The 27,462-nt window shown below is 38.5% G+C and overlaps 1 protein-coding gene across 2 annotated transcripts in view; it reads left to right on the top strand.

Moving 5' to 3' along the window:
* kcnq1.1 (potassium voltage-gated channel, KQT-like subfamily, member 1.1) overlaps positions 1–27,462 on the top strand; it is a 50,347-nt gene that overhangs the window by 17,077 nt on the left and 5,808 nt on the right. The window contains exons 3-16 of one of the 2 annotated variants that reach the window (XM_067437477.1): positions 2,128–2,254; positions 2,395–2,473; positions 2,601–2,697; positions 6,227–6,367; positions 6,503–6,613; positions 6,700–6,795; positions 6,892–6,993; positions 8,902–9,040; positions 9,163–9,189; positions 10,393–10,446; positions 10,563–10,689; positions 25,059–25,134; positions 26,914–27,008; positions 27,243–27,289. In XM_067437477.1, coding sequence (XP_067293578.1) covers positions 2,128–2,254; positions 2,395–2,473; positions 2,601–2,697; positions 6,227–6,367; positions 6,503–6,613; positions 6,700–6,795; positions 6,892–6,993; positions 8,902–9,040; positions 9,163–9,189; positions 10,393–10,446; positions 10,563–10,689; positions 25,059–25,134; positions 26,914–27,008; positions 27,243–27,289 — 1,318 coding nt within the window. The remainder of the gene's footprint in view (positions 1–2,127; positions 2,255–2,394; positions 2,474–2,600; positions 2,698–6,226; positions 6,368–6,502; positions 6,614–6,699; positions 6,796–6,891; positions 6,994–8,901; positions 9,041–9,162; positions 9,190–10,392; positions 10,447–10,562; positions 10,690–25,058; positions 25,135–26,913; positions 27,009–27,242; positions 27,290–27,462) is intronic. The other variant, XM_067437478.1, reaches the window with a different exon arrangement.

The following is a 27,462-nucleotide window of genomic DNA, read 5'->3' as shown; positions in this document are numbered from 1 at the left end:
ACTGGTTGACCTACATTTGGGATTATCTAATTGTGTACTTTAATTTATCAGCTGACAGCTGATTGGCTGATTGTAATCCATTACACACCTTTCTATCAAAGTTTTCTGACATTATGAAGATGAGTTTGTTCTGACACAGTTTATCTCTGAGTTCTTGTCATATTTTATTACCATTTTCTAAACTCTAGCGAATAAACTGTGATAACGTGAGAAAATGTTGACGGTGATTTTGGTTTGATCGCTTGCGGTTCTTTAATCAAAACAAACTTAAAATAACAATTCTTCAAGAATACATGAAACAAAGCACAGGAGACAGAACAAAAACTTAAAAAGGTGAGATCTGACAAAGACTGAAACAAAAACAGGGCTATTTACGCAAAGGAAACACTGGGGACTGAACAAAAGAATTAACAAGACACAGGAGAGACGCATGAGGGCAAATCAAAAACCATGGTAACTGAAAAGCACGAACAAAGAAAACACGGGAAGCTGAACTGAGAACCGTGCAAAACTAACAGACTAAATCCAAATGAAGCAAAGCTCAAACATAGACCATTCATCATGCATAGTCAGATCACATAATAATGTGTGACTCCTCTATTTGAAATCATTGACAAACATTCCCATTTTGGTATATTATTAAATGACATGGGTATGACATAGGTATTACAAGGATAGGGTGAAATATGAGGACATTGGCCATGTCGCCACTTTTCAAAATGCAGAATGTTTCCTGTGATGGGGAGGTTTAGGGGTAGGAGCAGTGCAAGGGGATAGAAAATACGGTTTGCACAGTATAAAAACCATTACGCCTACCGAATGTACCTATATGTCACAAAAACAAACGTGTGTGTGTATGTGCGTGCGTGCGTGCGTGCGTGCGTGCGTGCGTGTGTGCGTGTGTGTGTGTGTGTGTGTGTGTGTGTGTGTGTGTGTGTGTGTGTGTGTGTGTGTGTGTGTGTGTGTGTACGTGTGTACGTGTGTGTGATTATTATATAGCTGATTATTGTATCTAAAATATTTCTAAAAATGGTAAACTGCATTTGACATTGTAAACAGTGAGTTGGCCTAGTTTCCTTTTTGTCTTGTTACTTGCAGCCTCTCTCCTGTGCTATGACCTCGGCTGGTTCGACTCTCTTTTTTTTCCACCCCTCATGTTGTCTGATCCCACAGGCTAGGACTGCGCCTGTAATTTCATTTCATTTTTGAAGGCGATTTAGACAGGCTCGGCAAGCGAAATGGCCGGCTCTCTGCCAGGAGCCGTCCCCAGGCAGCTGACCAAGCTCCTTCTTAGTCTCTTCTCAGACCTGGATCCAGCTCTCCAGACTGCTTATGCGACAAGAGGGTTTCACGGCCAGCCTCATAACTCATACATGTCTGCTTCCTCGCAGCCCTCAAAGGGCCTGTGCTCAGCAGACTCTCAGCCTTCTTTTGTTTTCTCTCCTTTAAGAAGGAGACAAGGGCAACTGCTGTTGTTGGCCATGGCAATGAACCACCCGTGTGTGTTTTCACACAACCGAGCGTCAGGGCTGCGAAGTCTTAATATGCATCTGTTACATGCATCCCATGTATATTAATATTGTGTTTTACGCATTGCAAACTGCATTCCAAATTAATCTTTTATGTCATGCATACTGCAAATAAGATGAATTCAATGGACTCTTTGTCCATAGAGCCGTCATTATATATCTCGGCCATGAGATTGCAGCATCAAGTTGCAATAGGTGCACAGCGAACAGTGGAGGATTTTGTTCTAGACATACCTCATAAATATTTTAAAAGGCAATATATTGCTCATGAGGAATATCTAGCCGAGGAGCTCAATGACAGCCATTCTCATTTTCCACACAATAAAGCTTTATTGTTAAAGCCATTCTCAAAGCAGACTGCTCATTGCTCAAATAAATGACTTCTCTATACTTACAGAGTTGTATTATTGCACAGAATTTTACATTATGTCTCAGTCGAATCAATTAGCTTTTTATATTACATTGTTATCTCCTAGTAAATCTCACGTTAAGTTTCAGTTCAATCATTTCTCAATGTCATGAGCAGATAATATCACTATAATATGCATTTATTGCTCTTTTGTGTAAGCACAGTGTGTCTGTCTCTTTCATTCTGCAGGAATTAGTGCTGGTAGTGTTCTTCGGTGTGGAGTATGTGGTACGTCTGTGGTCAGCAGGATGCCGGAGTAAATATGTGGGAATTCTGGGCAGGCTTCGCTTTGCCCGAAAGCCCATCTCTGTTATTGGTGAGTGTGTGAATTCATTCTCAAATTGTTCATTCTTGTGATCAAAATGATGTATTTTCTGGTGTATTCTTAAAAGCACTGTTGTTTTAAACTTGATGTTGTTGTTGCCATCGACATGTGGCATGTTTTTCTTCTTCTAGATCTGATTGTGGTGGTGGCCTCTATTATTGTATTGGCAGTTGGCTCAAATGGTCAGGTATTTGCCACCTCTGCTGTCAGGTAAGGTTAATATTTTAATATATATGTCACTGAACTCTTTGTCCCTTGTGGTACAGGATTAATCAGGTTTAGATGTACAGTAACTCTCCTGAATTGTATTGAAGTCATGACGTGATGTTGTTTACAGAGGAGTCCGCTTCCTTCAAATCTTGCGAATGCTTCACGTGGATCGACAGGGAGGAACCTGGCGGCTGCTTGGATCAGTAGTGTTCCTACACCGACAGGTGAAGCATATGCCTTTTCATATTTCACCATTTGGAATGCGGAAGTAAAGTATTGCATGAAATATCTATATATAGGTACTCAGGAGACCGAAGAAACTATTATTTTCGCATTTCCATTTGCGCCAACAGAAAAAAAAACTTTGAATTATTAAAATTATAAGGACATGCATAGCGGTCAGGAGGAAAAAAAGATAATACATTTATCCCCTCGCAAAAGCGTGTTGTTTTTTCGTCTTCTTCAAAATAATGTTAGATTGTCAATGTTAATTCTTTTGCAAATGCATCATCCCAGTGTGTGAAAAGGATCCATTACATTGATTAATGGTCCATTACGACGCCAGTGATTTAGGAATCTGAGAAATTCCACTCTCCTAAAAAAATAAAGAAAAGAAATGTCTGCCTGATGATTTTTAATGTTGGGAAAATATAGATTTTCAGATTAATCTTCATTTGAACAGTCCCAATATGGATTTGTGACATGTTCCTGTTTTACTCTTTGCCTGTTTTCAGTGGCTGCTTGAAAGTGTATTTGTATAGAGTTGAGTTCTGTTATGCCTTGTTGTTAAAGGGGGGGTGAAACACTCAGTTTCAGTCAGTGTCATGTCAATCTTGAGTACCTATAGAGTAGCATTGCATCCTGCATATCTCCGAAAAGTCTTTATTTTTTTAATAATTATATAAGAAAGATGCGCTGTTCCGAGTCTTTCCGAAAAAAGCCGAGCGGGTGGGGGCGTATCGTGTGAGCGGAGCTAAATAATGACGTGAGCGCGGCGCTGTTGTGTTGAGTGCGTCGTAAAGCTGTGTCATCCCTAACAGCGGGAAAAACTTTATTCAAAATAAAAATATGGCTTTTAATCAGATACAGCCATATATCTATGATCCGGAATCAGACCCAGAGGCTGCAGTTGAACAGGAGCAGCAGCAAAAACGACTAGAGCAGGACGTCTCTATGTGGTACAAGTTATACACTAACTATATAATATGCTTAGCGGCTTGTGTTATTTATATATTTATACTTGAATTATATCGTTGTATTTTTGTCTTTGAAGGTGTACATGTGGGAAGTGCAGTTGTGCACGTGTGTTTGTGTGTTTACGCGTGGTTTGTGTAGACAATTGTAACGTTATTAAGCGGACTGGTTTTGCACGGCAGGCTAGTGTTTACATAGAAAGACACGGAATAGTAGCGCATTTGAATGAAGAAGCGCGCTTATTTAGTTCAACATATTTCCCCACTCTTTGTGTATTGTTGTTTGGAGTGCTTTTACAATACACAAACATAAAGTTACACATATAGTGGCCAGCTAAACAAATGTACACGCACTACACATCGCATGCTCCATTGATCAATTAACTATACGTGATCATGTTTGGGCTACTTGATGAGCATAGGCAAAAACACAGACATTTGAAGCAGTCTAACTCACCGCCTGCGGTTCTAACGTTGGGACCTTTATCGTTGGGACTGCTCCATCCTTTAGCATTAGGCGATCGGAAAATCCGGCGTCGAAATGGGCCTTGTTTATGAAACAGTCGGCAGCGAACAGATATAAACATTCGCGCAACTCAGTTGCTGATCCGGAAAAGCAAATTCCATCCACTGTTGCCTTACCGTGGGGTTTTTGGGGAATCTGTGCAGGACTGTCTTGGTCTGGCAACCAAAAACGCACTTTTTTGGTGACATTGTAATTGTGCACATCACCTGTGCAGCGCAGCCTACGAGCCAGCGCTTTGATGGGCGTAGGCTGTTGCTTTCGCTCTCTCTCTCTCTCCCTCTCTCTCTCTCACGCTCTTCCGGTAGAATTGTCCGTAAGGCCCATACAAGGAAATTCCGCCCCCATTAACGTCAAAGGGGATAAATCGCAAAAAACTTGCCGAAACTTATGACTAACCGGAAGTAGTATTTTTGACAAAGAAATACTCCCATCAAACGTCCACCTTAACTTTTGAAACTTTGTCCATGTTTAGTATGGGATTCCAAGTCTTTAACAGTGTAAAAAGATCAGTATGCATGAAACAGCATTTCACCCCCCCTTTAAGTTAATTTTTATTAGTAGCAAATTCAGCATCAATCCAAATTATATTTCATACATTAAATACTGATCACGAAAACGGTAACAATGTTAAACAATGGTAAGGAACGTATTTCTGTTAAATGGATAGTTCACCCAAAAATGAAAATGTGATGTTTATCTGCTTACCCCCAGGTCATCCAAGATGTAGATGTGTTTGTTTCTTCAGTAGAACACAAATTAAGATTTTAACTTCAACTGTTGCTCGTATAAAATGCATGTCAATGGGGTATATTCCTATGAGAGTCCCTATGAGAGTAAAAAACACAGACATACGAATCCATATTAAACCTTATGGCTCGTGGCGATACATTGATGTCTTAAGACATGTTTATCTGCAATCTCTTAAGACATCAATCTCGGTTTCTACGAGAAACCCAACAGTATTTATGTTATTTTTTACCTCATATCAGACAAATCTCTTTCAGTATTCCCAAAGAAGGTCAAAACAATGGCGCGAACATAGATATGTGTACTTAGATGCCTTATTTGACCATGCCGCACAGGCACAAATGAGGATTCTATAGAAATCTATGATAGCGCCGAGTTTTGACCTTCTTCGGCGGAAGTAATGGCGTTGGGAATATTAGATGAGATTCGTCTGCTATGAGGTAAAAAAAATAACATAAATACTGTTCGGTATCTAGAAGAAACCATTTGTTTTGTGTCTTAAGACATCAATGTATCGTCACTAGCCTCAGGGTTTAATGTGGATTTGAATTTCTATGTGTTTTTACTCTCATAGTGGCTTTCCTAGTAAAACACCCCATTGACATGAATTATACGAGCAACAGTTGGAGTTAAACATCTTCATTTGTGTTCTACTGAAGAAACAAACACATCTACAACTTAGGTGCCCTGGGGGTAAGCAGGTAAACATCACATTTTCATTTTTGGGTGAACTATCCCTTTAAGTTAAAAAACAAACATGTTATTGCTTTATTTTAAGATGTCATTGTTACACAGTAATTACTTAAATACTGAGTAATAATAATTGGGGTGTGGGTTTGGGGTTAAACTTACTATGGGTGTAATTATGCAAAATTGACTGTTATTACTATAGTAAGAACATGTAACATAAGTAACAAGGACACTGTAAAATAAAGTGTTACCAAAACATAGGCTACTATTCTGAATTATAGACAAATGAGCCATTTGTAGTGAATCAAAATCATACCAGTGAAGCGCCTTTGTAAGAATGAATGGCTCTTTTGAACAAATACTATTTAATAAATATTTCAGAATGAATCCGCATAAAGCAGTACCCTATAAAATATACAGCATTATCATTTAATAATGAGATGTGAATGTGTAAGCAAGATAACTGAAATAAACCCAAACAAATCTAATTGAATCAGGACATTTCTACCCAGCACCAAAGCTGCAAAAAAATAAAATTGAAGAACCTTTATTTTTTAAGACTGCACTGTAATAAAAGTTAGTGTTTTCACGTTCTAGGAACTGATCACAACTCTGTATATCGGATTCCTTGGGCTCATCTTCTCTTCCTACTTTGTGTATCTGGCAGAGAAGGATGCAGTGGATGATAGTGGTTTTACAGAGTTCAGCAGTTATGCGGATGCTTTGTGGTGGGGTGTGGTAGGTAGATCCCCACCCATACCTTTCACTTACACAATGGCTATTTAATGGATAATTGAAGGCATACATCAAAGAACTGGATCAAGTTGAGTAATGGGTGTTGCATGTCAATGTCTTTTCTGTACATATGCTCAGGTGACAGTAACCACTATCGGCTACGGAGACAAGGTCCCTCAGACCTGGATAGGGAAGACCATTGCATCATGTTTCTCTGTCTTTGCTATATCCTTTTTTGCCCTCCCTGCTGTAAGTTACAGAGATTTAATAGCCATAGCAATTGTTCCTTGCACAGCAGGCAAGTGTATGAGAAGAATGATAGTATTTCCCCATAGGGAATCCTAGGCTCTGGTTTTGCTCTGAAGGTACAGCAGAAACAAAGACAAAAACACTTCAACAGGCAAATTCCTGCAGCTGCATGTCTGATACAGGTTCGCCTTATTGTTTCCTATCAATGTAATGTTGTCAGCCATGAGGATAGTCAGACCTTCCATAGTTAACCTGTTTCTTTTATTCTTATGATAAAGGCATCATGGAGGTGTTTTGCCTTAGAGAACCCTGACTCTGCCACCTACAAGTTATTTGTGAAGAGAAATCTCAGCCACTCAGGGTATAGCCCTAAATTAAAGGTAGGTAGGCTGCCTACCTACTCAAAGACAACAATTTACAAGCACAGATGTAGAAATTAATTTTTAACTTTTCTGGTCCCACTTTATGTTAAGCATCTTTAACTACTGTGTACTAACATTTAAATTAATAATTTGATACAATGCACTTATTATGTACATGCATGTTTTTACATTGTATTTATATATAAAAAAATACCTGCATTTAATTAAGCTGTTATTCATTTCTGTAATGATGTATAATTACACTGTTGACGCTTCCCTTACATCTTAAATAACCCTTAAACTTAACCATACCACCACACCTGTCCCTAGCTTTACCTGTAACCCACCTTCATTAGCAGAAATAGTGTTTTGCAATACAATATGAACAAGTAGGTACAAGTACTTAGTAGTTAAAGGTGCACTATGTAGTATTTTTGCAGTAAAATATCGAAAAACCACTAGGCCAGTGTTATATATTTTGTTCAGTTGAGTACTTACAATATCCCAAATGTTTCCAACTCTTTGTAAATTGTGAGAAAACTGCTATTTTGCACCGGGACGGTTCAGCATAGCGTTTGAGCGAGTCGCCTGTGAATCACGTCATATCTGCGCTACCCTCAGTTTTATTCTGCAGAAGCGCTTTTCTCTTAGCAGTGTGAACATGTCACAGCAGCGCCGAGCGAACTCACAGAGTAACATCATAACATAATTTTAAACACGCTTAAATGTATCTAATATGATAAACAGAGCTGCTTTACATTATAATCTTGACCGGAAATGCGGAAAGAGTGCAGGCGCCCGGCGACTGTGTCCCATCCCGTCATAATAAAAGTCCCGGTACTCGCGAGCCGTGTGTTTGTATAACAATCGCTCCAGCGGCCGTGCTCAGCTCCACAACACTCGGTCCTGCTCTGCTACACACTACAGTAACATTAATAATCTCATTCATGGACATGATTTCTGCCCGAGTCCTATTTTCCACCGGCTGTGAGCAAGGAGGTAATCTAGCACTCGGAAAGCGTTCCACCCATAGGGGCGGCCATTGCTAACCAGGCCATCACCTGCTTTTAGCATCTCATTGACTCCCATTCATTTTTGAGACACTTTGACAGTGAATAACTTTACATCTGAGGTGTTTAATGACTCCATTTGTCCATTGTTTATTTATAAAGAAACACGAAAATGCATAAAAGGCTCCATTACCTTGTATCTTACACTATTGCCCCGTAGAAGCTGTTTTTGTAAAAAAAAATACGATTGCTTCATAACCAATGCGACTGTTGCACAGTTGAGAAATTAACGTATAGACAGAAGGAGACGCTCAGAAGTAATCTTTTACTCTCTATGAGACAGTCGGGGGGACGTGGAAACAGAAAGTCCGATAAAGTCAAGGGAGAAGAATGGGGATAAGCCAATAGTGAGCCAAAAGCAACGGGACAAAACATTTAAACAACATGATTCAGATTTCCCTTTCCACAACTACTAGAAGACTTACAACTGTCAGACAGGTTGCTTACGTCACATCTACGTCGTCGAGCTCAGTCTGAGCCTGCGCAGTACGCTCAGCCATCAGGAAGTTAGTGCTTCTAATTGACTTCATTTTCCGCCGTGGAAGTATATGGGATCGCTCTGACCATTTCTTTTACTGTCTATGGCTGTGATGGGAAGACCACATGTCCCAAGATACTGCGCTCACACTTGGTGTCATCAAACTACGCCTTTTTTTAGAATAGGCGCCCTCCAGTGGACGGAAAGTTGCATAGTGCACCTTTAAGGACACCTAATATAAAATGTGACTACTTTTCCTTCTTGTTATATTTGAAACAACAACAAAACAACATAGTTTAAATGTGTCTTCAAACTGTATTACCAGAAAAGAGGTAAAGTTTTTTTTTTTTTTTTTTTTTCTCATTTTACTTTGACCAGATGAAGATGAGGAGGAAAATGAAAAGTAATGACAGAGATAATGGGCCGAGTTGTCCCACCATTCCATCCATAACCTATGATTCCTTAGATGATGGAAGGGATGGCGGACAAGATTCAGTGTCCAGTATTCAACAGTCAGGTATTACCAACAAATAAACTAATATACTATGACGATAAGAAAACAGGATCTTTTTTCACCTTTCATGTTCTTGAAGCATCTCTCCTCTGATTTCCTTTTATTTCACCTCTACGTTCTCACAGAAGGGGCAAACACATTCAGAAGATGTGGTGAGCTCCAGTTAGTGACTGTTGCTACATGTGTCTTGTCTGTACTCACTTGTTTTCTACTATTCCCTATACCTGTCTGTTTTGAATGTTTTGAGGGTTTTTTCACAGACAAATGTATAATATTGACTCGTTAACCCTTAAATGCATACCTCAGGTCTTTAGTGACCCAGGACATCATTCACTATCCTCCTTCTCATTTATTGTTTAAAGTAATTTAATTTTTGTAAAACTTGTATAGAGTCCCTGGTGACCCGAGGTGTGTAACAGTATATATTTTTTTCTGCACAAAAATAGCTGTAGCCTAGAAATCTAGACGCACCCTAGCAGCAGCAAATTTAATCTGCCCACAAGTGTCGTCTAGGAACTCTCAATACCCTTCTGAGCTGTATTCCTCACAATCTGGACGGGCCAATCACATCGTGTATAGAGTCGGCGGGCGGGGCCATAATGACGACGGCCGAGTTGCGTTTGCGTGCTTCTAGTAAACACAGAAACTGGAGAACGGCGGCTTTCTTTCGAATCAGCTTTGACTGCGATTCTGTAAGACTTGGAGTTAAGCTTTTCTCTGAGAAAACAACAAAGAACGGCACTGAAGTCATTCTTAAAAAGGGAAGATGTGTTCGGAGTTTAGCCAACCGGATACAGTGAATGTTTAATCTATCAACAAGCTCTGTTTCACCTTCGTTGCTCTGGTTGGTTGTAGCGCTATCCTATCGCGTGCAGAGGGAGTTTGAAAGACAACCGTTTATCCCGCCCCTCGGATTGAGCCCTGTCTATGGTGAGTTTCCAGACCAAACATCTTGATGTGGGTCTGGCTTGACAGGCTACAATAACTGAATATTTGATAACTGCGATTGAGTGCAGTTCACATTTATTCCTCAAGGTGGCAATGTCTGATACACAATGATGAAGTGACGTTTTACTTATATTTACCACATGCAGAAAACAAAAGAATAGGAAGTATCATCAGCAACAACAAAAAACAGTTTTATATAATTGCGTGATAGATCCGGGTCGCTAAAAACACGAACATGTAATATTGATTGGCCAAACATTCGCATTTAATGATTTACTTATTGTTTTAAATACCGGTATGCATGTCTATTATAGCATAATTTTTTGCCTGAAATAAAATGTACACACATTGTTCGATTTAAAATATGCTGTGTGAAAGCATCAAGCTCGATCTCTCTCTCCTTACAGAGCGGGTGCCATCCTGGAACTCTCTGTCCTCTTTTCAGTTTTCTTCATCTCCAGGTACGTAACAAAACTTGTTAAAACTGGAATAACGTCATAAGATGATGTTACACATTTTCCATAGGAAAGACAGGATTCTTGCAGTCTGAAATGATGTGTGTGTTTTGTGTCTAAAGCGAAAAAGTCAGGGATTTTCGAGGTGGCATCTCGGCCCACGCTTCAGAGGTGCAGCAGCATCGCAGATGATATGGAGACTGAGCCGGAACGAGAGATTTCACTCGTTCCAGTCACTCATGTGTCTCAGTGAGTAAGAACGTCGCATTTTTAGTGCAATTTAAACCGAGTCTATCTGCCAACCCTAGACAGCAGACAGTCAATTATTTCACTTTCAGTAAGTATCCACTACTTATAATCTTTCAGAATAACTCTTCCAGATGGCATGCGATATCCAGTGGATGGGCAATTAAAAAAGTGTTAGCTTGATGGCGTCAGAGTTCCTGCAGTTCACACTCACAATATCACTTCTGTAAATGCTAACGAGGTCTAATCATCATGCTAATCTTTGCAGTTACTGGATTTTCAGCTCAGGACTTTAAACACTTTTAACACATGTGTGCTATCTCTGCTGGAACAGCTTTCTGAGCCCACCCACCTCAAGTGAAAACATGGTTAGGAAGAAGTGCACAGTGCATGTTTTTGGGCACCAAAGCATTCCCATGAAGAGTGGTTGTGTTGCAGGCTGTGTTTTGCCTGAGAGGGGGTCATTATCAGAATCTCTTTGCCCCATTAGCTGGTCAGCATGTGGAACAGCGTGGAGCCTGTGTGTATACTGCAAACCATTTACTTGTGCAGGCAATGAGGCGACCCCTTCTCTGAATAATCATGTCTATGTAGGGGGTATCCATTAGATTATCCACAGTGCCCCTTTCCATTTGTGGTGGGATCCACCACTCCATCGCATCTAACCTCAGGCCTCTGTTACACTCTAATAATGTGAAAATACAAAGGTGTTCAGATTTTTTCTCAAACTTTTATTTGTTTTGAGAAACCACAAGAGGGCAGTGGAGGTGTTTTTGTAGACCAAACCCTTCTCCTGACAGTGTAAAATTTCTCTTGGCATACACTGGCAAAATCATACTAATGCTGCTTGCATGTGTTTTATTCAAGTGATGTAGGAAGACAAATGCAGATAAAAGTATGGTCCCACTTTACATTAGATGACTACTATGTACTAAAATAATTGTCCTTGCTGTGTTCATGTTGTATGCAAAACCCTTGCTGCTATTAAGGTGGGATATGGAAATGGGTATAGGGACAGGTTTGGTGGTATGGTTAGGTTTAAGGGTGAGTTAAGATGTAAGGGGAGAGTCAACAGTGTAATTATACGTAATTACAGAACTTAATTACAGCTGTTATTACATGCAGGTATTTTAAAATACAAGTACAATGTAAAAATGCGTATGTACACAATAAGTGCATTGAAATGATGAGTATAAAGTGGGACCAAAAGTATATTTTTAAACACAATCTTGGAGATTTCGGGGTTTTGGTTTGGTTTTCTCACTTGCACTATTCGTGTGTGTTAATATTGACCTTGATGGAGCTGAAGCGATCATATTAATCTCAGAATTGATACAAAGCTGCTTGCACACTGAGATTAATGTAATCGTCTGGGGAAATGTAGGTGTTTTCCACCAAAGCAACTTAAAGAGATTTCAAATTTTAGTTAGGTTGGTCTAATATTTTTAGAGACTTAAGTATGATTCCTCTCTATATCCTCATTCTTAGGAGACATATTGCATCTCCTCTACAAAGGAGCCTTGTCACTACAAGCTTTCATTTGATCTTTGAAGTTTAATGAGCTTTCATTCGCCTCACACTGAGATGCAATGGCAACAGCTGGCTTTTCTCTCCCTCTCTTTTCTCTCTCTCGCTCGCGCTCTCTCTCTTTCTTCTCCTGCTCAGTGTGGGTGTGAGTGCATGTTTATTTGTTTATGTCCAGCAGAGCAGGGTGGGGACTCCAAAAGTCCAGAACCATAACGCCGCCTTGCATCTCTTCTCCTCTCTGCTCATCTCTTCTCTTCTTACTCCTTCTCATCTCATCTCCTCTCCTCTCCTCTCCGCTCCTCTCTCTCCCTTAGGACGTTTGTCCTGCTCTGACCTTTGACACGGGCTGTTAACTCAAGAGGTAGGAGAGGCACAAAAGCCTCCTCGTGCCTGCAGCTGAAACAGTTCGGCCTCATTGGGGGTGGGGAAAGAACAATGCCACAGAAACATATCTCTGACCGTTGCGCTCCTAACGCACACACTGGATGATATCGACACTACCTACACACGTTCATCTGTTAAACCTCGGTAAAGAACAGGGTTTTTTATGGCGCAGGGAGAGGCTGTAAAATTTTGTCATTTCCAACCTCTTCAAGTGCCTTGAATCGAGCCATTTAGTAGAAAGAGTCACAGTCGTTATTTCATATCAAACACAAAGGCGTCTTTCGCAGCTGCCTGGATCAAAGAAAATAAACTCCCGTCCAGGGCGACACAGGTATAAAGATGAAATCAAAGCGAACGCAGGTGCGTCTGAAAGTGCCCATTTGTACTCGCACGTATCTGCTGTTGAAGTCTTGTAGGGCTGTGGTGTGAGGTTTACCAAAGGAGACCCGGGCTGAAAAGATTGATTTATTCTCAGTAAACAGAGAAGGACTTCTAGTGGCGGAGGCCAACCCAGGCCGTCTACACTGGTGCAGAGACAAAGAGCCATTGTCTGCAGCTCTACACACGCCAACAATAGCCTGATTGACAAGCGGCCCTAGTCGTAATGGGCTTCTGGGCTAAAGAACGCAACAGTGACTTTTGTTAGAAACACTCTTGTCTTCCAGAGCAATAATCTCCATGCTGGCAATTTCACAGAAATTTTGATGTATGTATGCATTATATACATATTTTTCTTAGAGCAAAACATACTACTATTTTATCCATTTTTGAGTTTCACTCTTAATAGGTATTTTTGATTCAGCAAGTAAATATATGGAAATATTTCCCCAGTCCAAAAAAACATACAGACTCCCATTTGCCTGAGTAAATGTGTGTGATTTGGAGTGTGTGGCGGTGTGTGAGGCGTGCTGAATGGGACAGAAACATTGGCTCACTAATGCCTCTTCAGCGCGGCTTGCCAGCACAAGTTTCTTTATCTTGCCCGTCACGGCCCCTTTTCTTCCCCCCTTAACAGTAATTGTGTTTCGTTACAGTGTGTTAGAGCTAACGAGGGACATGGAGCGAGAGTCAGCCAAGCAGTGAAAGACAGACAGAGAGAGAGAGAGAGAGTGAGAGTTGCTCAGCAAGAAAGAACACATCCCAGATGATTCTCTCATTTGCTGTCAGACCAAGTGCCCAGCAAGACTCTCTGTAGAAGTTTGTAACAGAACACTGCACATGGTGAACTTGACAACTATTCAGACAAATTCCTGTAAGCAGCGGTCGCCAGCAACAGTGATTTTTTTAAAAACATTATAGATAGTTCAACCCCCACCGCCAACCCCACTCACTATCATGTTCTTCCAAACCTGTACGAATTTTATATAAAGGTTCCAATAAAGGGTTTTCAAAGTTATGTCATAGATTAACCATTTTTGGTTCCCCAAAGAACCGTTCAGTGAAAAGTTCTTAAGAGAACCATTATTGTTCTTAGTGATGAAGAACATTTTAATAATCTGAAAAAGGTTTAATGGATGTTAAAGGTTGTTCAGGGAACCATAGACACCATTAAATAACCTCTACGTTTAAAGGTGCACTATGTAGTATTTTTGCAGTATAATATCCAAAAAACACTAGGTTATATATTTTGTTCTTACAATATCCCAAATGTTTCCAACTATTTGTAAATTGTGAGAAAATTGCTTTTTTAACCAAGGAACCGGGACGTCTGAGTGAGTCGCCTGTCAATTGCATCATATCTGTGTTACCCTCGGTTTACGGTTTTATTCTGCAGAAGGGCTTTACTCTTAGCAGTGTAAACAAGTGTCACAGCAGCCACTGAGCAAACACAGAGTAACATCATAATATAATTTTAAACACAGTTAAATGTATCTAATATGATAAACAGAGCTGCGTTACCTCATACTCATAAGCGCAAAGGGCCCCCGTGACTGTCCCGTCATAATAAAAGTCCAGCTGCTTGCGAGCTGTGTGTTGCGTATCAATCGTTCCAGCTGCCTCGCTCGGCTCCCTCAACATTCGCTCCTGCTCTGCTTCATACTACAATAACATCACATCCATGAGCTTGATTTCTGCCCGAGTCCTAGCCCGATTCTTCCCCACCGTCTGTGAGGTGAAGACCACATGTCCCAAGATTCTGAGCTCAAACGTGGCGTCATCAAACTACACCTTTGTTTTGAATAGGTGCCCTCTATTGGACGAAAAAGTTACATAGTGCAGCTTTAAGAGTGTACTTTCTTTTGCTTAACAAACACACACACACACACACACACAAATATTACCCATATAATGAAATGCAATGGGGTCCAGTGTTGTTTACGATCAAAACTGATTGTATGAGCAAAAACAGCTGAAACATTCTTTAAAATAGCTTGTATAATGTTCAAAAAAAGAAAGAAATTCCTAAAGTTTTGGAACAACATGAGGGTGAGTAAATGATGACAGAATTTGTATCTTTAATAATTTTTAGAATAAGTACCCCTTCAAAATTGTTTTATCTGCTTAAAGCAGCATTTTCAAATTCAAAAAATATATATTTGCTTGCTCAACAATACATTTGTTGAATATGAGCACCAATATTTCCGTTTCACTTTGTGAAATTAATATCAATGAGCCATATCAGGTTTCTCTCAGAGGGCCCGGCGAAGTTAGTGACTTTGTTAGCTGGCAACATGATATGACAAAAGGCTCGGAGGCCCCTGGTGATGTATAAGGACTTGCGTTGAAATGAACGCTGTCAGTTTCTTTGCTGCTGTAATGTTTAGGATCATATGAGGCCACAAGTTTGGGACATAAGCCATTTAGTCATGGTGTATAGCAGCGGAGGAGTCAATGTCAGAGTGAATGCTGCATCCCTGTGTGTCACTCCTCATAAGGACATTTAATACTCTCCGTATTTGCCTGACGCTTTGATGCTCGGGATGAAAGAGATCTTTGCTTGGCTGAAGCCAGAGGGACCCCTGCTGCGTGTGTGTACGAGCATCTTGCGCTCGCACGTCTTTGTGTGCACATATGTGTGTGTGTGTGTGATGGCTTCTGGCCAGCAGCCCAGACTCCGGCCTTTACCCCAGCGTACAATGTCCAGCCGCTGGTCAGCTATTATCTGTCATTACTGCCTCAGTGGCCTTTATCTCAGCTGACCACTTATTAAAATGTCATTAAGGTATTTGAGCTCAAGGGGGAAGGTGGAGTTGATATTTGGGATAATGTCCTGTACAGCACAGCCGAGCCCTCTAAACCTTGTGAATCTCAGATCGTGGCTAATCTGAGCGCTGTTCCCCTCCTCTTCCACAGAGCTATTCTTAGACACACAGGGCCCCCATGAGCCTTTTAGTGCCATAGTGCCGCAATCCTGCAGCCTGTGGCGCAACACCGCCACACAAAGGTCTTCATCCTTTGACTCGCTGAGACGAGTCACAAGAGTGCACATGGCCTCAGTGGGGGACTTTGTGGTAATTGACATGTGTTTGTGATTCATCATATGATGTAACAAAACATTAGGGAAGTTTTGAGTATGCTGGCCGTTTCTTTCAGATGATTGAGTTGTAAGTTATATCATGCAGTTAAAGTCTCTGAACTTAAAATTGCTGGTCCCGCTATAATTAATTGCTCATTTTTTTCAAATCAAATCAGTAAAAATCAGTATATGTTTTAAAGGAAGTCTCTTATCCTAACAAACACTGCATTCATTTGGTTAAAAAAATACCCCCCCCCCCCCCCCCCAAAAAAAGTATGCCTTTTATTAAGATTTACACAATTTAACTAATAGTAAAATTCCATCCAATTGATCTGAATAATCCTTACATAATTTCATTGAATAACTGATTGTTTAATAAGGATTGTTCAGTTAGTCGGTTAAATAATGTAAGGATTATTCAGTTAAATTTGAAGGTTAATTAAACTATTAATCAAATTGCATAAATCTTTAAAAATATATATATTTTTATGTACAGTGAAACAGTAATATTGTGAAATATTATTACAGTTTCAAACAACTGTTTTTATTTATTTATTTTAATATATATAAAATTATAATGTATTCCTCTGTGATGTTAAAGCTGAATTTTCAGCATCATTACTAAAGTTTTCAGTGTCACATGATCCTTCAGAAATCATTGTAGTGCTGATACATCGCTCAAGAAACATTTCTTATTATTATCAATTAAAAAATTCATACTGACCAGAACACAAGAACAGTAGCCTATATTTTAGAACAGTAGACTTTATAACAGTAGCCTATATTTTAGAACAGTAGACTTTATAACAGTAGCCTATATTTTAGAACAGTAGACTTTATAACAGTAGCCTATATTTTAGAACAGTAGCCTTTATAACAGTAGCCTATATTTTAGAACAGTAGACTTTATAACAGTAGCCTATATTTCAGAACAGTAGACTTTATAACAGTAGCCTATATTTTAAAACAGTAGACTTTATAACAGTAGCCTATATTTCAGAACAGTAGACTTTATAACAGTAGCCTATATTTCAGAACAGTAGACTTTATAACAGTAGCCTATATTTCAGAACAGTAGACTTTATAACAGTAGCCTATATTTTAGAACAGTAGACTTTATAACAGTAGCCTATATTTCAGAACAGTAGACTTTATAACAGTAGCCTAAATTTCAGAACAGTAGACTTTATAACAGTAGCCTATATTTCAGAACAGTAGACTTTATAACAGTAGCCTATATTTCAGAACAGTAGACTTTATAACAGTAGCCTATATTTTAGAACAGTAGACTTTATAACAGTAGCCTATATTTCAGAACAGTAGACTTTATAACAGTAGCCTATATTTTAAAACAGTAGACTTTATAACAGTAGCCTATATTTCAGAACAGTAGACTTTATAACAGTAGCCTATTTTTCAGAACAGTAGACTTTATAACAGTAGCCTATATTTCAGAACAGTAGACTTTATAACAGTAGCCTATATTTCAGAACAGTAGACTTTATAACAGTAGCCTATATTTCAGAACAGTAGACTTTATAACAGTAGCCTATATTTTAAAACAGTAGACTTTATAACAGTAGCCTATATTTCAGAACAGTAGACTTTATAACAGTAGCCTATATTTTAAAACAGTAGACTTTATAACAGTAGCCTATATTTCAGAACAGTAGACTTTATAACAGTAGCCTATATTTCAGAACAGTAGACTTTATAACAGTAGCCTATATTTTAGAACAGTAGACTTTATAACAGTAGCCTATATTTCAGAACAGTAGACTTTATAACAGTAGCCTATATTTCAGAACAGTAGACTTTATAACAGTAGCCTATATTTTAAAACAGTAGACTTTATAACAGTAGCCTATATTTCAGAACAGTAGACTTTATAACAGTAGCCTATATTTCAGAACAGTAGACTTTATAACAGTAGCCTATATTTCAGAACAGTAGACTTTATAACAGTAGCCTATATTTTAAAACAGTAGACTTTATAACAGTAGCCTATATTTTAGAACAGTAGACTTTATAACAGTAGCCTATATTTCAGAACAGTAGACTTTATAACAGTAGCCTATATTTTAGAACAGTAGACTTTATAACAGTAGCCTATATTTTAGAACAGTAGACTTTATAACAGTAGCCTATATTTTAAAACAGTAGACTTTATAACAGTAGCCTATATTTTAGAACAGTAGACTTTATAACAGTAGCCTATATTTCAGAACAGTAGACTTTATAACAGTAGCCTATATTTTAAAACAGTAGACTTTATAACAGTAGCCTATATTTCAGAACAGTAGACTTTATAACAGTAGCCTATATTTCAGAACAGTAGACTTTATAACAGTAGCCTATATTTTAGAACAGTAGACTTTATAACAGTAGCCTATATTTCAGAACAGTAGACTTTATAACAGTAGCCTATATTTCAGAACAGTAGACTTTATAACAGTAGCCTATATTTAATGTAAGAAACTTTGGAAAACATTTTTTTTACGACCTGCAGTTTTTGACCCCTTTGAATTTAACGACTGAAGTTAAAATTCTGGAGAGAAAAAAACAAACAAAAAAAAACATTATTGTATGGATTATGTCTCTTTACTGTCATCCTTCTGTAATTTTGCGTGCGCTCTTTAGTCACACATCTGTCTGACTGAGTTTGTCTTTTTGCAGTATCACTCTGGACGTGTGTGTGTGTGTGTGTGTGTGTGTGTGTGTGTGTGTGTGTGTGTGTGTGTGTGTGTGTGTGTGTGTGTGTGTGTGTGTGTGTGTGTGTGTGTGTGTGTGTGTGTGTGTGTGTGTGTGCGTGTGCGCGCGTGTGTGTACGTGTATGTGTGTACATGGATGCTTTTAAGTGATAAGATTAGACTGAAGCCCGGTGATTGTTATGTTTCCTGTTTATCTACATTTGATTACACTCAGATTAGCAGAGGCCCTTTAGAGGAAGGTCAAATAACTGGTCCTTTTTCCCACCTAAAACACACAAACAATCTAGATAAAACGCCACTAAATGCCATATCACCCTTGCAGGTTCAGTTATTTTGTATGCTGCTACAACCTAGTTTAGTCAATAATATGCCCTCTCTAAAGCTTCTCCTTCCCCTCTGAGTTCTTGCTATCCTTCCCCAGAATCAAATCAGTGTAGTTTTAATCAATACAAAAGATGCTGCACGTGTTGCCCTAAGGAGCGGTCGCTGACCTCGGATCAGGTGATCTCTCAGCTACGAGCTACCCTCCACTAATGAGTCTTAGTAGATGCACAGAAGGGTTGATGTCATCGCCAAGCTGAGATCACCTCCTCAGACCAAATGTTGTTGAACACACCCCGATAGAGTTAATTGGAGGTAGGGAGTTAGACCCTCTGGCCTGAAGTGTTGATGGTACTAATGGGATGTTTATTTCCTGTCCCATGATGCACTTGTTTGATCTTTATTTGGTGCAGTTATGATTGCTCTTGTCACAATTACGACATCGCTTGCTATTTACATGGACAAGCACGCAAACTCAGACCTTGGCTTGTCTTTTGATCATTAATAACTTCACAAACTGGGTTGATTTGGGGTTTACAATAGATTGCATGTATGGTCTGTACATTAACATGTGGATAGAATGCCTTAAATATGGGGATAGTGCACCCAACAATGTAATTGTTACCCTCATGTAATTTCAAAATATTTTTTTAAAATATGTCCAAGCAATTAAAGTCAGTGAGGTCCAATTTTGTTTTGGACCTCATTAAAGAGTGATAACGCAAATGAAGATTTTAATTACAACGTTGCCGTATAATGCATGTCAATTCTATGAGAGCAAAAAACACAATGACATACAAATCTATATTATACTCTGTGGCTTGTTGCGATACATTGATGTCTTAAGAGTTAGTGTTTAGTTTAGTTTAGTGGCTCTCACAGAAAACACTCCATTGACATGCATTATACGAGCAACGGTTGGAGTTAAACATCTTCATTTATGTTCTACTGAAGAAACAAACACATCTACATCTTGGATACCCTGGGGGTAAGAAGATAAACATAAAATTTTCATTTTTGATTGAACTATCCCTTTAACTAATTATCTAGACAAAAAAAATAAATAAACAATCTTCATGTGTCCCACAGAAGAAAGAAAGTCATACAGGTTTGGAATGACGAGTAATAATTTTTTTTTGTGAACTATCCCTTTAATACTTTTCTCACAGGAAGCATTGATTATAATATTCTTCTTGTGGGATTATGTTAACACGTACTTAAGTTACAAAATACAGCATTGATACACAATTTTGATTAGACAAACTCGTCTGCACTGTAAAAACAATTCAGGTCTCCAACTGAAAATGTTCTAGTGACTGACCACATTTACATTTTTTAGTTGGCCAAATAGAATTTCTGTGAATACATTGCATCTATTGGCAGAAATTCAATTTACCCAACTGAAAAATTTAGATGTGATCAGTCACTAGAGACATGATTTTTTTGTTTACAGTGTGTGTGTTTTGAGTCATTGCTGGCCCTCCAGTGGATATGCGTTTTCTTTCACATCTGGCTGCTATTGTTTATCAGACTCAAAAAAACAAAACAAAAACGATTGGGAGCGGAAGAGAGATTTTTTCTGCCTTTGGCAGAAAGAAGACCTCATATGATCGCCTCCTTTTCTCTTTCTCTCTCTATCTGTCTGTTTGTCTGTCTCTCTCCATCTTTTTCTTTCTTTCTTTCTCTCTCAGTCCCAGTGGGAGTCTTTCTCCCTTTGCGTACGTCTCCACCAGTGTTCGCCATTAGCCAGGCTTTGTGCCAGCACTAGAGGCAGATGGTGACCCTGCTGAGGTCATGAGACCAGCGTTGCTATGCTGGTAACCATGACTGGAGAGAGGAAGTGGCACTGCCTCAGGGACAGATGGGGTGGTTCCCATGTTCTATCTCTTGTCTCTCTCTCTCTCTCTTTCTATCGTCTTTCCATGCTCCATTGGAATGACAAACAGCCAGGGAGGTATGATTCCTGAACTATGTGCAGATTCCAGCATTAATTTATCCATTTGGATTCTATAGTTTTAAACTAGTAATGCTCTGAGATGCACGTGAAAATTAAACTGATCAATACGCATTTATAGCTCAAGTGAAACATTCAAAACTTAAAAAATGAGTTATTTCCTCAAAGTTTCCACAAAATTAAGCAGCACAAATGCTTTCAACATTGATAATAATGAAGAAATGTTTCTTGAGCACCAAGTCATCATCATTCCTGAAGGTTCAAGTGACACCGAAGACTAAAGGAATCCTGAAAATTCAGCTTTGCCATCACATGAATAAATTATATTTATGTTGAAACGATTATTTGGAAATGCAGTTATATTTTACAGCATTACTGTTTTGCTGTATTTTTCATCAAATAAATGAAGTCTTGGTGGGCAGAATAGACTTATTATTATAATATGTGTAAAAGTATGTCTGAAAGTTTGGACACACCTGTTTTTCTCAGTCTAAAGACATTTTCAGGTTGTTATATTTAAAGGCACAATATGTTTTCACCGCCAAAGGTCCCTTTTTCAAAACAACAGAGGTTATGCATTGACGTCACTTTGCTGCTAGAACATGGCAAACTTAACTGGGACTGAGTGGCAGACGAGCTGCTGCATGACTGGATTTAAGAGGGGAAAACGCTAGTAAAACAAACGGTTATCAGTTTAAACTAAATGTATGACTGTATGAAGAGTTCAGATGCAAAAGCCACTAAAAGCCACTTCAGACAAAAATGAGATGATACGAAGTGATTGCTCTCAGCATATTGTATAAGTTCTACCACAAAGACTTGGGAGCCCAGATGAAGCACGATAAGGTAACAAATGTATTAACAGACCAGCAAGTATTATATTTAGAGTCTGTGACTGGTCACTGCGGTCAAGAAATCAACAAACATGTCTGTGATTGGCTACATTACTCACCGAAGACAAAACATGTCGGAATAAAAACTTCATCATTTGACTGGATCTTTTATAGCAGAAGCAGCAGGTGGCAGTGGTCTGAGTGAGAAAATTACACGCTATTATCAAGTCCGTCTCCCTCGATTCGAATGGGGGCACAGGGAAGTCCATTGGGGAGGGTAGTATATGACTACTCTTTCCCACACACACATCAACTCTCCTCTTTTGCCTGGTTTTGTGTGTTTATCTTTGCAAAACTGAAAACCAATAGTGCCTCTCAGTTCTTTTGCCACTCGGTGGACATAACAGTCACTCCAGCCGACGGTGACGTCACGTGCATACCCTCTAACAAAGGCGAAGCTTTAGGATGAATAATAGGGAAAGTATGGAATTTATGCAAATTTAGGAAAGTATGGAAATAAGCATGTTCACGGATGAGGTACTGAATTCGTTTTCGTATTACCTGTATGTTTGATACAAGGAATGTGAAATCTAATGCTATAGCCTGCTGTTCTGATATGGGACTATTTGTCAAATTATTTGGTGGGTTAATGCTGCACAATTTTACGTGTTTAAAACAGTTGCACTTAAAGTAAATTTGAAAAAAAAAAAAAACAGTATTTGCAAGTAATGGCTAAATATTTTTTGTGACACAGTATTGTATTTCATTTCACTGCTATAGACGGTCACCAGACCACAACATGCATCATTTACATACATTTGAACTTTATTTGTAATAATTCAGACAGAATTATGTACAATTACCAGTCATGTCACATCTGTATCTTCATCTGTAACTTGTTATCTATTCAAATCATTTGTACATGACTATTTGTGCAATAAATAAGATACAGTGTATTTGCTTACCCATATTAAAACATTGATATTAATCCTTGTTTTCACAAACCCGTTTGTCCCAAAGCCCGCTTTCCTCAGTTGACCTACGTTTTAGTTTTTGGGGGGATTTTCTGTAGTTGCCAATGAATAAGCACGATCCTTGATGATGCTATGTTGTATAACCACCACTTCCACACTGTGCGTTCACGTGACCGAAACCAAGGATAGTCCAGATATTATGTTGTTGACAAGCGACAAGTACGAACCAGGAATTATTTAAAATTGGAATTTCTTAAATCCTTAGGAACTTTTGGTGAAATGTAATTACACAACTGCATGAAATATATCACACTTTGAAAGTGTTTTTTTTTCCCGATTTTATTACAAAAATCTTGCATATTGTGCCTTTAAATGCAATGTTTAAATATTTACATGCTTGAAATGAGTTCAAATTCAAACTTTTCAAATATTAGTTTCTTTACAAAACTGATACTTTAATATACTTAAATTAATTTACTTTAAATCAATTTTAAAACTCATATGTTAAGTAAATAAATGTGTTTTAAATCAGTTTAATTTAATTAAAAAGCAGTTTTGATTTAAACATGCATGGCTGAACATTGCTGGTTACAACATAAATCCTAAACTTCCATTGTTGATATTGGCCTACTAGTTTAGATTAAATTAAGGATAGCTACGAGTTAAGCTGTGTCCAAACACTGTAAAAATAATAATAATAATAATGTCTCCAAATGAAAAAAATGTTAGTGGCTGATCACATCTAAATTTTTCAGTTGGCCGGATTGAAATTCTGTGAATTGATGCTATTTAATTCACAGAAATTAAATTTGGCCAACTGAAAAATGTAGATGTGATCAGTCACAAATTTTTTACAGTGAACATTTGACTATAAATGCATAGAAATATATCATAAACTAAGTAGTAATAATGATTTAAAAAAGCTTCAGTTTTTGTTATCTGGAGATTTCATTACCACATTCCCTCTCTTTTAATGCTTACTTAACAGACATTTGTATTGCTGTGCATATGATGCTCAAAGCTATGAAGGCTATTAACCGCTGGCAGTATTACCCAGAGGGAGGCTGGTTGAAGTCAAGAGTATGGCAGTAAATTGGCAGTTGCCTGGAGCACGGCATATGCCTTATCCCTCATTTCCCTGTAGCCCGCAGCCAGGGAGAAACCAGAAACTGTCAGCCAGCCATGTCCATTAAGTCAATGAGGCTTGATAGCCTGCGGCCAGTCTGCAGCTAATGCATTTTAAAAGAACTTGTGTGAGTGTGCTCCATCTTTTGTCAGAGTGACATGCAACAGACACGAGCCTTAGCATGCTAACATGATACAGGCACGTATCGCTCATAGACTGGCACGCACGCGGGAGCCGACGTGCAAGGGAAAGTGTACTCATACTTTGTCTTTCTTTCAGACAATGTTCCGTTCCCCTAGATAACCTTGGGTCTCCTGGGAGGCAGTGCCCTTCCCCCCACCAAATCTCAGTGCTGCGGTTTTTGAAAGCTTTGAAAAGCCGAGAGAGCCTTGTATGTTCTCTTAGACACTGTGTCCTGGTCGTGACCCTTGTGCTCAATGGCCACTTGCAAAAAGTCCTATCCACATAAACAGCATCTGGGGTGGCTCAGGGCTGCACCTGAAGGCCTGGCGGAGACTGATAGGATTGTTTTGCAAATGATATTGAAAGTGTGAATGGTCAATGATATGTTAGTGGCATACAGCGGTCACATGCAATGTGGTGTCAGATATCACATTTATGACTGTAGTAGATAAAACAGACATCACAATTCAGTTGAGTCATTGAGTTAGAGGTGGACTTTAACCTTAACCTGTTTGCTTTTTTCAAAAAAATTCAAATGAAATTGCCTCCTCATAACTACAATTTTAAAGGTTGATTTTAACAATAATAATGTATAATAGTTCATCAAAAAAATGACATTTATTCCCCCTCATTTCATCCCATAACTGTTTGATTTCATTCCTTCTGTAGAGGATAGATTGACTTCTAATTATGTTTCTGTTGCATAAAGAAGAAAAAAAGTCATGCAGGATTGAATGATATGTGGGTGATATTTTTTGATGATGTTTTTCAGTTTTTGGTGAACTATCCCTTTTAAATAAAAATGTAATGTAAATGCATTACATTTAATGTTAAGTAAAATGTTAATTAAATGTTAAATGTTAAGTATCTTTTAATACTAATTACAACTGATAAATACACAGGTTGCGGGATTCCCATCGAGCAGCCATTCGTGTGATCCAGAGGTTGTACTACTATGTGGCCCAAAAAAAGTTCCAGGTACGTTTTTTTGTTCCTTTTTTGCAAGAACAACCCAAATTTAATCAAGTTTGCATAATGTCACCGTGCTAAAATGAGCAGAAAAGCAGATTTTTCTTCTCTTGATTGTGATGCAAGACCTATTTTGCTATAAATGTTTCCAATCATGTGCATTCCTTGATCAATTTCAATTTCAAGTCATGAATAAGGTGTCTTTTAACATATTAAAGGGGAGACCTCATTCAGTCACAGCAGATGTTCTGCCTGAGTCCTCAAAAATACAAGCTAATGTCCGAGGATTACCTTAATAGCCGTCCTACACACTTTCTCCTCCTTTGTGCGATTGTGCGACACTTGATACTCGTTACTGCACTTTGTTTGTCTTCTCTCTTTATCCTATCATCCTCTTGCCATCCATTCATTTGCCCCGCTTGCCTCAGTCATCTCTCAATCCCCTTATTTTCTCCAAGTCCTTCTCCCCTCCTCTCACACACTCTTGCGACACAGAACACACACTTTTGAGTGTTTGTCAGATGCTGCTGGCTAGATTGGCTGTGTCTGATGTCATGACAATATTTACCCTTCTTTGAACAGCTCTAGCTTCTCCTGAATTGGTCATTTGTGCCGGAGAAGTGTGAATGTTTGGTTATTTCGCCGACGCTGATCAAATTGAGCTGAAGTTCTCTACAAACTGGCGCTTCACGCATCTTCCCCATGTTAGTCAGGAAGTTCAAATAGATTTAAATAGCCATAAGCATCATCACCTGTGCTCAATCTGCCCTGAAAGCAAAGATTTAGCTTTTGATCAGGGTGTACGTTTGGTTTCAGCAGATGTGAATCATTTTCCTCAAAGGTGACAATCAAGAGGAAATATTTTCCCTCTGGGCTCGTTTGATTTGGGGCTGGTTATATCAAGTCAAAAGAGTTCACTCTTATGATGATCTGATCTTTTCAGACTTTATTCATAAAGCTTCTCTCACATACAGAGCCAACCAGTGGGATCACAGGCCCTAGGCAAGATCATATCAAGATTGTATAATAAAAAGTGTATGAGGGAAAGTGTACATTTCACATGTTTTTTTTTTTTTATCACTTTAGCTTTTACAGTTCATTGAATAGCCCTGCACTGTGAACATTTCAGTATGAAAACAAACTATGCATTGTCTCGATTAATATGAGTTCACAGAAACAGCATGTGTAGGAATGTACAATAACTCAATGTACAATAATAAATCTTAAAACCATAATGTTTTTTTTTTTTCATTATAAAAACAGTTATTTAGATATTTTGCTGTAGTCAGTCAGTAGGAAATAAAACAACATTTTTTAACCCCATATTTTTGGGACAAAATTCAACACAGAAAAAAACACAGTATGTGTTTTATATTTATATTTGTTTTATATACAATATTATGAACAATTGTGTGTGTATAATGTTACTATATATATAACTATATACTACACACACACACACACACACACACTACTCAAAGTTTTGTTGTCATTAAGTTGTTTTATTATTAATTTTTTTTTCAGCAAGGATGCATTAATTTGATCAAAAGTGACAGTAAATCAGCATTAGAATGATTTCTGAAGGACACTAAAGTAATGATGCTGAAAATTCAGTTTTGACACAATATTACTGTTTTTACTGTATTTTTTATCAAATAAATGCGCTTGGTATAGAAGAGGTCTTTCTAAAACATAATTAAAATACAGTATTTGTCCTGAAACTTTCAAACTACAGTGTATATTATATATAAAAAAGCTAATACAGTTTGCGTGTGTGTGTTTTTGCAGCAAGCACGTAAGCCGTACGATGTGAGGGATGTGATTGAGCAGTATTCTCAGGGTAATCTCAACCTAATGGTGCGCATCAAGGAGCTACAGAGAAGGTGGGATGAAGACTCACTTTATCACTTAGCAGCAAAGCATGTATTGGGAAAAGTGTTTACTTTAACATGACATTTTATAGGAATAATAGCAATATAAACTACTGTTTCATGACCTTTGGGTAAATAAAGCTGAGGAGTTAAAGGTACATCCATCCCTGTCACTATTCCTCACACTTTTCGTCTGCCATTTCTGTACATGAACCTTTGACGCTGCCGCACGCTCGGCCGTAACAGAATGGATCAGTCCTTAGGGAAGCTGTCCTTCTTCCAGACAAGTTCAGGTAAAGCTAGATCATTCATTACACTTTCTGCTCTCGCATTCCTCAACCCCACACCATGTTTTGCTACAATTTGACCCCATCGTTGTTCTTAATGTTACGGTTTATTGTTGTGTTGTAGTCTTAGTGCACATTCGTGTTTATGGAGGGTTTTTATTGTGTTTTTCTTGGCACAA

This window comes from Pseudorasbora parva, chromosome 1 (genome assembly GCF_024679245.1).
Source record: "Pseudorasbora parva isolate DD20220531a chromosome 1, ASM2467924v1, whole genome shotgun sequence".
NCBI classification, from domain to species: Eukaryota; Metazoa; Chordata; class Actinopteri; order Cypriniformes; family Gobionidae; genus Pseudorasbora; species Pseudorasbora parva.
This window is presented reverse-complemented; position numbering and strand designations above follow the sequence as displayed.